General features: G+C 42.3%; 1 protein-coding gene across 7 annotated transcripts in view; it reads right to left on the bottom strand.

Moving 5' to 3' along the window:
• Window positions 1–14,047, bottom strand: part of si:dkey-21p1.3 (collagen alpha-1(I) chain) — a 28,523-nt gene that overhangs the window by 1,952 nt on the left and 12,524 nt on the right. For 4 of the 7 annotated variants that reach the window (XM_029707287.1, XM_029707285.1, XM_029707289.1 and 1 more), the window contains 34 exons: window positions 13,927–13,971; window positions 13,729–13,782; window positions 13,579–13,632; window positions 12,297–12,350; window positions 12,145–12,198; window positions 11,964–12,017; window positions 11,792–11,836; window positions 11,650–11,694; window positions 6,917–7,024; window positions 6,753–6,806; window positions 6,588–6,641; window positions 6,358–6,411; window positions 6,163–6,270; window positions 5,996–6,049; window positions 5,761–5,868; window positions 5,582–5,635; window positions 5,443–5,496; window positions 5,290–5,343; window positions 5,131–5,184; window positions 4,935–5,042; window positions 4,778–4,831; window positions 4,050–4,103; window positions 3,840–3,893; window positions 3,678–3,731; window positions 3,524–3,577; window positions 3,338–3,391; window positions 3,169–3,222; window positions 3,003–3,056; window positions 2,863–2,916; window positions 2,685–2,738; window positions 2,551–2,568; window positions 2,406–2,468; window positions 2,215–2,289; window positions 7–151 (listed from right to left, as the gene is read on the bottom strand). In XM_029707287.1, coding sequence (XP_029563147.1) covers window positions 7–151; window positions 2,215–2,289; window positions 2,406–2,468; window positions 2,551–2,568; window positions 2,685–2,738; window positions 2,863–2,916; window positions 3,003–3,056; window positions 3,169–3,222; window positions 3,338–3,391; window positions 3,524–3,577; window positions 3,678–3,731; window positions 3,840–3,893; window positions 4,050–4,103; window positions 4,778–4,831; window positions 4,935–5,042; window positions 5,131–5,184; window positions 5,290–5,343; window positions 5,443–5,496; window positions 5,582–5,635; window positions 5,761–5,868; window positions 5,996–6,049; window positions 6,163–6,270; window positions 6,358–6,411; window positions 6,588–6,641; window positions 6,753–6,806; window positions 6,917–7,024; window positions 11,650–11,694; window positions 11,792–11,836; window positions 11,964–12,017; window positions 12,145–12,198; window positions 12,297–12,350; window positions 13,579–13,632; window positions 13,729–13,782; window positions 13,927–13,971 — 2,110 coding nt within the window. Of the gene's footprint in view, window positions 1–6; window positions 152–2,214; window positions 2,290–2,405; window positions 2,469–2,550; window positions 2,569–2,684; window positions 2,739–2,862; window positions 2,917–3,002; window positions 3,057–3,168; window positions 3,223–3,337; window positions 3,392–3,523; window positions 3,578–3,677; window positions 3,732–3,839; window positions 3,894–4,045; window positions 4,104–4,777; window positions 4,832–4,934; window positions 5,043–5,130; window positions 5,185–5,289; window positions 5,344–5,442; window positions 5,497–5,581; window positions 5,636–5,760; window positions 5,869–5,995; window positions 6,050–6,162; window positions 6,271–6,357; window positions 6,412–6,587; window positions 6,642–6,752; window positions 6,807–6,916; window positions 7,025–11,649; window positions 11,695–11,791; window positions 11,837–11,963; window positions 12,018–12,144; window positions 12,199–12,296; window positions 12,351–13,578; window positions 13,633–13,728; window positions 13,783–13,926; window positions 13,972–14,047 lie in introns of those variants that run through there. The other 3 variants (XM_029707288.1, XM_029707286.1, XR_003868665.1) reach the window with 3 other exon arrangements.

Raw genomic sequence — 14,047 nt, forward strand, 5'->3', positions numbered from 1 at the left:
ACTCACCATCCTGCAGGTGTGGGCGAATCAGCCCCAGCTCATGGCAGGTGGTTGCAGGGCTGTCTTTGGTGCCCTGAGGCCAGCTGATGGAGCTGCTTGGGTTCTGGTCAGGCAGTAAGGTAAGCATTCTCCTGGTCATGGCCCGAGTTTGCTGGGAAAACAGGGCCATCCAAAAACCGACTCACATTAGGAGGTTTTACTAATAAATAAAGATTGATACATCATCAAATCAAATCACATTTTATTTGTCACATGCTTCGTAAACAACAGGTGTAGACTAACAGTGAAATTATTACTTATGGGCCCTTCCCAACAATGTAGAGAGAGAAAAAAGAGAAATAATAGAAAAGTAAAATACATAATAATACAAGTAATAATAAATACATAATGAGTAAAGATAACTTGGCTACATACACAGGGTACCAGTACCGAGTCGATGTGCAGGGGTACATTGATGTAGATATGTACATATAACTAGGAATAAAGTGACAGATAATAAACAGTAGCAGCAGCGTACGTGATGAAACAAAAAAGTTAGTGCAAAAAGGGTAAATACAGATAGACCAGGTAGCTATTTGGTTAACTATTTCATTAACTATTTAGCAGTCTTAGGGTTTAGGGGTAGAAGCTATTCAGGGTCCAGACTTGGTGAATTGGTGCCGTGCAGTTGCATAGAAAACAGTCTATGACTTGGGTGGCTGGAGTCTTGGACAATTTTTTGCGCCTTCTTCTGACACCGCCTGGTATAGAGGTCCTGGAGGCCGGGAGGTCAGCCCCAGTGATGTACTGGGCTGTACGCACTACCCTCTGTAGCGCCTTGTGATCGGATGCCAATCAGTTGCCTAACCAAGCGGTGATGCAGCCAGACAAGATGCTCTCAGTGGTGCAGCTGTTGAACTTTTTCAGGATCTGAGGGCCAATGCCAAATATTTTAAGCCTTTGTGTTGGTGTGTGTGGACCATGATAGGTCCTTAGTGATGTGGACACCGAGGAACTTGAAGCTCTCTCGACCACTAAAGCCCCATCGATGTGAATGGGGACATGCTCTGCCCTCTATTTCCTGTAGTCCACGATCAGCTCCTTTGTCTTGCTGACGTTGAGGGAAAGGTTGATGTTCGTCGGTGATCATGCCTACCACCGTCGTGTTGTCGGCAAACTTAATAATGGTGTTGGAGTTGTGCATGGCCACGCAGTCGTTGGTGAACAGGGAGTACAGGAGGGGACTAAGCAAGCACGCACACGTGTTGATGGTCAGCGTGGCGGATGTGTTGTTGCCTACCGGCCCGTCAGGAAGTCCAGGATCCATTTGCAGAGGGAGATGTTCAGTCCCACGGTCCTTAGCTTAGTGATGAGCTTGGAGGGTACTATGGTGTTGAACTCCGAGCTGTAGTCAATGAACAGCATTCTCATATAGGTGTTCCTTTTGTCCAGGTGGGAAAGGGCAGTGTGGAGTGCAATAGAGATTGCATCATCTGTGGATCTGTTGGGCGATATGCAAATTGGAGTGTCTGGGATGATGGTGTTGATGTGACCCATTCAAAGTATTTCATGACTACAGATGTGAGTGCTACGGGGCGATAGTCATTTAGGCAGGTTACCATGGTGTTCTTTGGCACAGGGATAATGGTGGTCTGCTTGAAACATGTAAGTATTACAAACTGGGTTAGGGAGAGGTTGAAAATGTCAGTGAAGACACGTGCCAGCTGGTCAGTGCATGCTCTGAGTACGCGAACTGGTAATCTGTCTGGCCCTGCGGCCTTGTGAATGTTAACTTGTTTAAAGTTTCTACTCATATTGGCTATGGAGAGTGTGATCACACAGTCGATCTTAGTCCTGTATTGACGCTTTGCCTGTTTGATGGTTCGTCGGAGGGTGTAGCGGGATATTTTTGTAAGCGTCCAGATTAGTGTCCTGCTCCTTGAAAGCGGCAGTTCTAGCCTTTTAGCTCAGAACGGATGTTGCCCGTAATCCCATGGTTGGGATATGTACATACGATCACTGTGAGGATGACGTCGTCGATGCACTTATTAATGAAGCCGGTGACTGATGTAATAAACTCCTCAATGCCATCGGATGAATCCCAGAACAAGTTATGTGCAGGAGTGCAGGTTATGCAATTGTTTTGAGGAAACATTTAGTGTGGACTGTGGTGTATGATTCCTCCATTTTACAGTATAATAAAGAGGTATAGATTACAATAAATCAGGTACCAACTTTTTTGGATCCTCTTCTTTTACCAAGGGCTCCAGGTCGCCTGTTTCTTGGACGGCCAGGAGGACCTGGTTTTCCCTGTGACATAAATGGGGGCTTGCATTTACATGGGATCCATTATGTACTGTACTCTGCATTCTGGATGATTAAGTTACTGTTACTAATTTGGATCATAAGACACTAATTATACGTACTGGTTGTCCACGCGCACCTTTCAGTCCCTTAACTCCAGGCATTCCTTGTATCCCCTTCATTCCCTGCGAAGAGCATGGTGGATTTAGATGGAAACCATGGAAATATACCCAACAATAGACATTAGAATGCTAAATGGTTACTTACCCTATTTCCAAAGAGACCCTGTAAAATAAAACAAACACAATTTACCAAACAAGACTTCAAAATGTCATAATTTTAGCAAACTTATACTGGAATAGACTCTAAGAAGGTTTGTGAAATATGGACAAAATACGTACAGGTAGACCAGGGAAGCCCTTTTTCCCAGGTGGACCACGAGGACCAATGTCTCCCTATAAATTACCAATACATTGACATAAACTGATAATACATTTGTGCTGATACTGTTGTGCAACGTGTATCAGGATATGATTCCTTTAAAACAATTAATATGGAAAAGAGATACCACCAGCTAACCTGTATGCCTTTTAGACCTAGCCGCCCTTTATTCCCCGGCAGTCCTGGATTCCCCTAAAAGAAAACAGACTGAAGAGTCATCTGCTCTCTAAATATGAGGTGCGGTTCATTGATTTCCAAATACATTCCAAATGACCTACTTTGATTCCTCGCGGTCCAATATGTCCCTGCAGGCCTCTGCCGCCAACCTGACCCTGAGAGATAAAAGATATAAAGGAGCGATGATGTGACCACAGAAAACGAATACTGTTGTTTTACTCTATAACATACTGTAGGTGATATTGAGTGTTGAGACATATACAGCACCTTTGATCCATGCTGGCCAAACTTCCCCTTTGCTCCTCCAAACCCTGGAATACCCTATGCAAAATAGCAATATCAGAGTGCTTAGTTATCAAGCATAAGAAAAAACGTTCGAGAATATAGACAGGGATTTATAACCATGAACGTAAAGGTTTCACATGTATTGGTTTACCCTTGGCCCCATTGGCCCTGCAGGTCCTCGTTTTCCTTTTGATCCAAGATTACCCTTGACAAAACATTGGTGGAAGGTTCTGAATGTAAACCATGGCAAAATAAAGATGTTTGGCCAAATAGCTCTTGTTGTATTTCTATGTACATGCACTGTTGGATATCTCAATTAGTCAAACACAGGTCGTACCTTTGACCCTGGTGCTCCGTGACCACCACTCAATCCAGGTTGTCCACTTTGACCCTGTGACATTAATCATTAGAGTAGGGATGCATCAAGCTCTAACATACTGTGTACTTATACAGCCTTAAAAACACTATGCTTAAGTCTGTATTTCACCCACCATCTTTCCTGGTAGACCAGGCCTCCCAGGGATTCCTCTGTAACCAATATCACCCTGGAGACAAATAGAATCGAAGGAAGATCTATTAGACAACATGTCCTGGGGCTACTGATTGACAAATATATCTATTAAGGTTATGCTTGGGAACCAGACAATGCTTACATTATCTCCTTCATTTCCTTCAACCCCCAGCAATCCATCCAAACCAGCAAGTCCCTGAGATAACAACCAAAACAAGAGATCGAAAAGACAATGTAACAAACACATCAATAGGATCAACATCATCATAACACATTATGTTGTATTTTCTGTGATATGATCATGCAGATGCGAATGGGTGGCAGAGTCAGTATGCACTATAGGGATACTTGCTGGCTTTCCAGATCTTCCAACTGGTCCATCCGGTCCCAAAGATCCTTCTTCTCCCTATAAGCAAGAGGAGGAAAATGTGGCACAGAAGAAAAGTTCAAATTGAACTATTGACTCTTCGCTTCAGTACATTGTGGGGGAAATCATTGTGGGCAGTGTTGGGGAGTAACAGATTACATGTAATCTGTCTGGCCCTGCATGTAATCTGATGCATGTAATCTGATTGCAAAAAACTGTAGCTGTAATCATTTACGTTACCAGATAAAATAATGTAATCAGATTAGATACTTTTTAAAAACTAAATGATAACTTCTTGGATTACATGTTAAATTCACAAAGGATGTTTGTAAAAAAATACATTATGACACCTTTCTGTTTTCTCAAGGACATTCAATTCAGCATTGAAAAAGGGGCAAGTTTAAGTTTGTTCCACCTGAGCAAGTCTGAAAATAAGTCAGACTACTATGATGGCACACCAAATGTGTTTGATGGGTGCCTTTTGTCTTCTTCTAATTCCTTAAAGGGGAAAGTAATCCAAAAGTAACTGAAAGTAATCAGACTGCATTACTGAGTTTGGGGTCATTCAAACTCCATTACTGATTACAATTTTACAGGTAACTAGTAACTTTAATGGATTACATTTAGAAAGTAACCTACCCAACCCTGATTGTGGCAAAAGGGTTTGGTAGAGTGTAGAGCAAGCATTAAAAGAAAGAACTGATTAAACTCACTGGTTTGCCTCTAACTCCCCTGCCTCCCCTCTTTCCTGGGCTGCCATGCAATCCCTTCATCAAAGATAAATGAGAAAATCAGGTCAGACAAAACCACTTTATATGAAGAGTGTGATATTTCAAGAGGGATTGTGTACTGCATGACACAACCTCTCACCTTTGGCCCTTCTATTCCTTTACCACCTTTCTCTCCAGTGGCACCAGCAGGCCCAGGTCTGCCTTTACCTCCTGGAGACCCGGTGAACCCCCTCTTTCCCAATGTCCCCTGTGTACAAACATCCACAAAACATATTAAAACTTTAATCAAACAGCAGCTAGTAAACTCTGTATTAAATCAAAATGAATTATCCCACCATTTTGCCTCCTACTCCAGACTCTCCTTTCTTCCCCCTTGGACCTTGCAATCCCTGAGAAAAACATATAGGAAGGAGAAGGAGAGTAGATGTGGAGGCTAAAACGATGAGAAAAAAGTAGAATTGTTATTTATTTAAAAGTTGCAGAGCAAAACATACCACGTCTCCTTTGACACCGCCAGTCCCAGTCTTTCCCCTCTCCCCATACTCTCCCTGGGATCAAACACAAATTGTATTAAAATTGCATCATGGTAACTCAAATCCATATAAACTGGTTAAACAATGTGAATTACTCAACATGGTGCATTACACCTTAAGTCCACCAAGTCCACTTTTTCCATCGACTCCTCTTTTTCCTGGTAAACCCTGCAATGACAGGACATTAAGTGTCCTATTATGTATTCTCAGGTTAAATTAACTCTAAATAGTGTGCCTTGAAATCCATCCTTACTGTTGGTCCTTTTGGTCCAACTAAGCCTGTTGGCCCAAACCTTCCAGGAGGCCCCTATAACATCAGAGAGAGCACACCAGTCAGACACTCATTCCCAACCCTGAACATCGTTCTCAGCAACATTTCAGCTTCATACTGTACTGTATATTTACAAATGGTGGTACCATAACAACACTTACTGTGGTTCCGGGGAGCCCCTTCTCTCCCTTGGCCCGGCCTCTTCCGGTGTTGCCCCCTGGTCCGTAGCGCCCAGCGAGACCTGTAGGGCCTCTGATGCCCGGCTGGCCCTGTCAAGACACATCCACATCATCAGGAGACACAGAAATAAGGCAGGAATCTCATCTCATTTCAATCAAATGTATAGATTTATGTGGGGTTGAAACAAATTCCCTTGTTTGATGGTTTGTGACTCACCTTTAGTCCTGAAGCTCCTTCTTTCCCTCTGTCCCCTGATGGCCCTAAATATCCCTGTGAATCAGAAGACACCAGCATTAGCTCCTTTTTAAAGATATACTGTCAACTCACAGGAGACTGATTCTGAGCCATCACAATCACATTTCTAGAAAAAACACAACACCTACTTCTTTCCCCAGTGGGCCCTTTGGTCCTTGTTGACCTTGGTTGCCTCTGTCTCCCTGGATCCCTTTTCCACCTCTTTCCCCCTGAGCGCCCATCTTCCCCTTCTCACCCTAAGATATTCAAATTTCATATTGATCCTTTTGTCGGTTGAATATCAGTTATTGTCAACCATGATTAATAAATCCTGTGATACTCACCGGTAACCCCTTCAGTCCTGGTGGCCCCATTGGCCCCCACAATCCAGTTGGGCCCTAAAGCACAGCAACACTTGTCCCTTCTTATGCAATCATTGTCTTTACCCATTGAGGATCAATGGATTTACATCAGACTCTTTAGTCAAAAATGTTATGCCTGTATTTTGGATGACCAAATCTAGATTTAGAATTAATAGAATGACTAAATAATCAATACAGTATAATCAATCTACCTCCTCACCATCGACACCAGCAACTCCCTTCTGTCCGATAGCTCCTCTGGACCCCTGCACAAACACAGGATATTTCAGAGGATTATAAAAAGACACTGGATACAGTTGATGCTCCATTGACATGGATAATGACAGAATATACAGTAGTATAGAGTATAGTTGTACCTTATCCCCTTTGTCTGCCACTGGCCCAATGCCTCCTTGTGGTCCATCTTTACCCTAGAATTTAAGGACATTCACAATGTGAAGACATCAAAATGAAAGAAAATGTAAATCGCCCCACAATCGTTGAGAATACAGCAATCAATAAAATCATCAAAGTAACTTACTGGGTAACCTACAACTCCACGGGGCCCAAGTGATCCTGGGGGACCCTTGTCCCCTGGTGGCCCTTGGTGGCCCACCTCACCCCATGGTCCTATATTGCCTGCTATGCCCTGTATAAATAAGATCAATACACACCATTTAAGAACATCAAATCCGAAATCAAGTACTTAACATGACATGCTCTAGTCTAGTGCTAAAACCAGGGTGTTTGGTGACTTTAGACGATGTAGTAAACTACCGGTCAAAAGTTTAGAACACCTACTAATTCAAGGGTTTTTCTTAATTTTTACTATTTTCTACATTGTAAAATAATAGTGAAGACATCAAAACTATGAAATAACACATGGAACAATGTAGTAAGCAAAAAAGTGTTAAACTAATCAAAATATATTTTATATTTGAGATTCTTCAAAGTAGCCACCCTTTGCCTTGATGACACCTTTGCACACTCTTGGCAATCTCTCAACCAGCTTCACCTGGAATGCTTTTCCAACAGTCTTGAAGGAGTTCCCACATATGCCATCTCAATTTTGTTGAGGTCAGGGGATTGTGGAGGCCAGGTCATTTGATGCGGCTCTCCATTACTCTCCTTCTAGGTAAAATAGCCCTTACACAGCCTGGAGGTGTGTTGGATCATTATCCTGTTGAAAAACATATGATAGTCCCACTAAGCCCAAAACAGATGGGATGGCGTATCGCTGTACAATGCTGTGGTAGCCATGCTGGTTAAGTGTGCCTTGAATTCTAAATAAATCACAGACAGTGTCACCAGCAAAGCACCGCCACAACATCACACCTCCTCCTCCATGCTTTACGGTGGGAAATACACATGCAGAGATCATCCGTTCACCCACACCGTGTCTCACAAAGACACGGCGGTTGGAACCAACAATGTCCAAATTGGACTCCAGACCAAAGGACAAATTTCCATTGCTTGTGTTTCTTGACCCAAGCAAGTCTTTTCTTCTTATTGGTGTCCTTAAGTAGTGGTTTCTTTGCAGCAATTCGATCAAGAAGGCCTGATTAACACAGTCTCTGAACAGTTGATGTCAAGATGTGTCTGTTACTTGAACTCTGTGAAGCATTTATTTAGGCTGCAATTTCTGAGGCTGGTAACTCTAATGAATGTATCCTCTGCAGCAGAGACAACTCTGGGTCTTCCATTCCTGTGGCGGTCCTCATGAGAGGCAGTTTCATCATAGCACTTGATGGTTTTTGCGACTGCTCGGAGAAACTTTCAAAGTTCTTGAAATGCTCCGGATTGACTGACCTTCATGTCTTAAAGTAATGATGGACTGTCATTTCTCTTTACTTATTTGAGGTGTTCTTGCTATAATATGTACTTGGTCTTTTACGAAATAGGGCCCCCCTACCTTGTCACAACACAACTGATTGGCTCAAAAGCATTAAGAAGGAAAGAAATTCCACAAATAAACTTTTAAGAAAGCACACCTGTTCACTGAAATGCATTCCAGGTGACTACCTCATGAAGCTGGTTGAGAGAATGCCAAGAGTGTGCAAAGCTGTCATTAAGGCAAAGGGTGGCTATTTGAAGAATATCAAATATAACATATTTTGATTTGTTTAACACTTTTTTGGTTACTACATGATTCCATATGTGTTATTTCATAGTTTTGAGGTCTTCACTATTATTATACAATGTAGAAAATAGTAAAAATAAAGAAAAACCCTTGAAAGAGTAGGTGTTCTAAAACTTTTGACCGGAAGTGTAAATATTCAGGATTATTGGTACAGTTGAAGTCGGAAGTTTACATACACAGCCAAATACATTTAAACTCAGTTTTTCACAATTCCTGACATTTAATCCTAGTAAAAATTCCCTGTCTTAGGTCAGTTAGGATCACCACTTTATTTTAATAATGTGAAATGTCAGAATAATAGTAGAGAGAATGATTTATTTCAGCTTTAATTTCATTCATCACATTCCCAATGGGTCAGAAGTTTACATACACTCAATTAGTATTTCGTAGCATTGCCTTTAAATTGCTTAACTTGGGTCAAACGTTTTGGGTAGCCTTCCACGAGCTTCTCACAATAAGTTGGGGGATTGTTGGCCCATACCTCCTGACAGAGCTGGTGCAACTGAGTCAGGTTTGTTGGCCTCTTTGCTCGCACATGCTTTTTAAGTTCTGCCCACAAATTTTCTATAGGATTGAGGTCAGGGCTTTGTGATGACCACTCTAATACCTTGACCTTGTTTTCCTTAAGCCATTTTGCCACAACTTTGGAAGTATGCTTGGGGTCATTGCCCATTTGGAAGACCCATTTGTGACCAAGCTTTAACTTCCTGACTGATGTCTTGAGATGTTGCTTCAATATATCCACCTAATTTCCCGCCTCATGATGCCATCTATTTTGTGAAGTGCACCAGTCCCTCCTGCAGCAAAGCACCCACACAACATGATGCTGCCACCCCCGTGCTTCACTGTTGGGATGGTGTTCTTTGGCTTGCAGGCATCCCCATTTTTCCTCCAAACATAACGATGGTCGTTATGGCCAAACAGTTCCATTTTTGTTTCATCAGACCAGAGGACATTTCTCCAAAAAGTACGATCTTTGTCCCCATGTGCAGTTGCAAACTGTAGTCTGGCTTTTTTATGGCGGTTTTGGAGCAGTGGCTTCTTCCTTGCTGAGTGAACCAGACTTGTGGAGATCTTCAGTTTTCTTTCTGAGGTCTTGGCTGATTTCTTTTGATTTTCCCATGATGTCAAGCAAAGAGGCACTGAGTTTGAAGGTAGGCCTTCAAATACATCCACAGGTACACCTCCAATTGACTCAAATTATGTCAATTAGCCTAACAGAAGCTTCTAACGCCATGACATCATTTTCTGGAATTTTCCAAGCTGTTTAAAGGCACAGTCAACTTAGTTTATGTACATTTCTGACCCACTGGAATTGTGATACAGTTGTACGTTAATAAGTTAAATAATCTGTCTGTAAACAATTGTTGGAAAAACTACTTGTGTCATGCACAAAGTAGATGTCCTACCCGACTTGCCAAAACTATAGTTTGTTAAGAAGAAATTTGTGGAGTGGTTGAAAAATTAGTTTTAATGACTCCGACCTAAGTGTATGTAAACTTCCGACTTCAACTGTATATACACAACCGTTCAAAAGTTTGGGGTCACTTTGAAATGTCCTTGTTTTTCATAAAAACATACATGAAATTAGTTGCAAAATGAATAGGAAATATAGTCAACATGTTGACAAGGTTATAAATAATGATTTTTAATTGAAATAATAATTGAAGGACACAAACTTTGCTTTCATCAAAGAATCCTCAATTTGCAGCAATTACAGCCTTGCAGACCTTTGGCATTGTAGTTGTCAATTTGTTGAGGTAATCTGAAGAGATTTCACCCCATGCTTCCTGAAACACCTCCCGCAAGTTGGTCAAGTTGCTCCCACAACAGCTCAATAGGGTTGAGATCCAGTGACTGTGCTGGCCACTCCATTATAGACAGAACACCAGCTGACTGCTTCTTCCCTAAATAGTTATTGCATAGTTTGGAGCTGTGCTTTGGGTCATTGTCCTGTTGTTGGAGGAAATTGGCTCCAATTAAGCGCCGTCCACAGGGTATGGCATGGCTTTACAAAATGGAGTGATAGCCTTCCATCTTCAAGATTCCTTCTATCCTTTACAAATCTCCCACTTTACCACCACAAAACACCCCCAGACCATCACATTGCCTCCAACATGCTTGACAGATGGCATCAAGCACTCATCCAGCATATTTTATTTTTTTCTGCGTCTTACAAATGTTCTTCTTTGTGATCCGAACACCTCAAACTTCGATTCGTCTGTCCTTAACACTTTTTTCCAATCTTCCTCTTTCCAGTGTCTGTGTTCCTTTGACCATCTTAATCTTTTCTTTTTATTGGCCAGTCTGAGATATGGCTTTTTCTTTTCAAATCTGCCTAGAAGGCCAGCATCCAGGAGTCGCCTCTTCACTGTGGACGTTGAGACTGGTGTTTTGCAGGTACTATTTAATGAAGCTGCCAGTTGAGGACTTGTGAGGCATCTGTTTCTCAAACTAGACACTCTAATGTACTTGTCCTCTTGCTCAGTTGTGCACCGGGGCCTCCCACTCCTCTTTCTATTCTGGTTAGAGCCAGTTTGCGCTGTTCTGTTAAGGGAGTAGTACACAGCGCACAAGATCTTCAGTTTCTTGGCAATTTCTCGCATGGAATAGCCTTCATTTCTCAGAACAAGTATAGACTGATGAGTTTCAGAAGAAAGTTCTTTGTTTCTGACCATTTGAACCTGTAATTGAACCCACAAATGCTGATGCGCCAGATACTCAACTAGTCTAAAGAAGGCCAGTTTTATTGCTTCTTTAATCAGAACAACAGTTTTCAGCTGTGCTAACATAATTGCAAAACGGTTTTCTAATGATCAATTAGCTTTTTAAAATGATAAACTTGGATTAGCTAACACAATGTGCCATTGGAACACAGGAGTGATGGTTGCTGAAAATGGGCCTCTGTACGCCTATGTAGGTATTCCATAAAGAAATCTGCCATTTCCAGCTACAATAGTCATTAACAATGTCGACACTGTATTTCTGATCAATTTGATGTTATTTTAATGGACAAAAAATGTGTTTTTCTTTCAAAAACAAGGATATTTCTAAGTGACCCAAACTTTTGAACGGTCGTGTATATAAAAAAAAATGTCCCCTGTTACAATGACTAAAATGTGGTGTAGTCTTACAGGAGCTCCTCTGTATCCCTGTATCCCTGTCAATCCCTGCACGCCCTGAAAAACAATGTGAGAAGATGTCCATGAGTCTCCATGTAGATTCAGTCAGACACACTTTACAAAGCTCTGAGAATAGAACTAATTTGACACTTACTGGACTTCCGCGTTTCCCCTTCGAACCTTCTTGACCTCTGTTTCCCTTCAGAAATCAACATATCAGTAAGCTATGTCCACACTACAGTATTACTAAACAGTTTATAACTCCTTTATTGCTTTATGGGAAACAATTTTCAATGTTTTGTATTTTAGGAGGTCCATTTCAGTACCTTCAGGCCAGGATTTCCCAGAAGGCCGTTCGGACCCTCTTTACCTTTGGCACCCTATGTAAAGGATGGTAAAACAAACTGACAAAAGAAATTGTGCTGATACACTGACAAACACAACTGCTTTGTCAGACATAGCTAAGTAAAAGAGTTAGAGAATGTTTATGGGGTAACGTGGGCTTACCCTGACTCCTGGCTTTCCTGGCTTACCAGTGATCCCTCTACCACTAGAATCCCCCTGTTGACAAATAATATCACCATGCTTGGTCAGTATGATCATTTTATCATCGCCTGTTGTAAATTAGTGTGTATAGCTAAGAACAGTACAATACTCACACTCTTCCCAACTGGACCTTGAATCCCTGGTGCCCCAGTCTTCCCCACCATTCCCTATGAAATCATATATAAATATACACTACATGACCAAAAGTATGTGGACCCCTGCTCGTCGAATATCTCATTCCAAAATCATGGGCATTATTATGGAGTTGGTCCCCCCTTTGCTGCTATATCAGCCTCCACTCTTCTGTGAAAGCTTTCCACTAGATGTTGGAACATTGCTGCGGGGACTTGCTTCCATTCAGCCACAAGCGCATTAGTGAGGTTGGACACTGATTATGGCCGATTAGGCCTGGCTCGCTGTCGGCGTGCCAATTCATCCCAAAGGTGTTTGATGGGGTTGAGGTCAGGGCTCTGTGCAGGCCAGTCAAGTTCTTCCCCACGATCTCAACAAAACATTTCTGTATGGACCTCGCTTTGTGCACGGGGGCATTGTCATGCTTTAACAGGAAAGGTGCCTTCCCAAAAATGTTGAAAGCACAGAATCATCTAGAATATCATTGTATGCTGTAGCATTAAGATTTTCCTTCACTGGAACTAAGGGGCCTAGCCTGAACCATGAAAATCAGACCCAGACCATTATTCCTCCTCCACCAAACTTTTATAGTTGGTACTATGCATTTGGGCAGGTGGCGTCACTTCAGAGAACGCGTTTCCACTGCTCTAGAGGCCAATGGTGGCGAGCTTTACACCAATCCAGCCGATGCTTGGCATTGCGCATGGTGATCTTAGGCTTGTGTGCGGCTGCACGGCCATGGAAACCCATTTCATGAAGCTCCAGCGAACAGTTCTTGTGTTGACGTTGCTTTCAGAGGCAGTTTGGAACTCGGTAGTGAGTGTTGCAACCGAGGACAGACAATTTTTATACGCTACGAACTTCAGCACTCAGTGGTCCCGTTCTGTGAGCTTGTGTGGCTTACCATTTCGCAGCTGAGCCATTGTTGCTCTTAGATGTTTCCACTTCATAATAAGAGCACTTACAGTTGACCGGGGCAGCTCTAGTAGGGCAGAAATTTGACGATCTGACTTGTTGGAACTGAACTCTTCAGTAAGGCCATTCTTCGGTCAATGTTTGTCTATGGAGATTGCATGGCTGTGTGCTCGATTTTATACACCTGTCAGCAACGGGTGGGGCTGAAATAGTCGAATCCACTAATTTGAAGGGGTGTCCGCATACTTTTGTATATATAGTGTATCACAACTGCAAGGTCTAGTAGTCCCAAAAAACGACCAAAAAGCCAACAATAGAAAATAATAATTGAAGTTGTAGAATACCTACCCTTAGTCCAGTAGATCCAGTATCCCCGTCAGATGCAGTTCCTCCGATGGGTCCCTAGAGGACAGGGATCATGGTCAAACCACACCTGTGAGTGAATTAAACACAGGACCATCTCTGGCACAGGACACATACAGTACGATGGGATCTTACCGGGGGTCCATGTGTTCCATCCAGTCCCCTACCTCCTAGATAGCCTTGAAGTCCCTGAGTGGAGAAAGACAATTGTTCTGTTTTCATGTTCTCTTCCATTGCACTTTTCTGAACTCTGGCCCTCTTAGTAACATGTGCATGTGGAGGTGTGGCAAGGAGTGAAAATAACTGCATCCTGAAATAAAATAGTAGTTTTACCTTCAGCCCTTTCAGTCCAATGACTCCTGGAATTCCAGTCCTCCCCTGTGTGATTCAAATCCAAGTGTTAGATGAAAACAAGACCTCAAACATACTGACCGGTCTCAATATATACCATGTT

Source organism: Salmo trutta, chromosome 22 (assembly GCF_901001165.1).
Source record: "Salmo trutta chromosome 22, fSalTru1.1, whole genome shotgun sequence".
Classification (NCBI taxonomy): Eukaryota; Metazoa; Chordata; class Actinopteri; order Salmoniformes; family Salmonidae; genus Salmo; species Salmo trutta.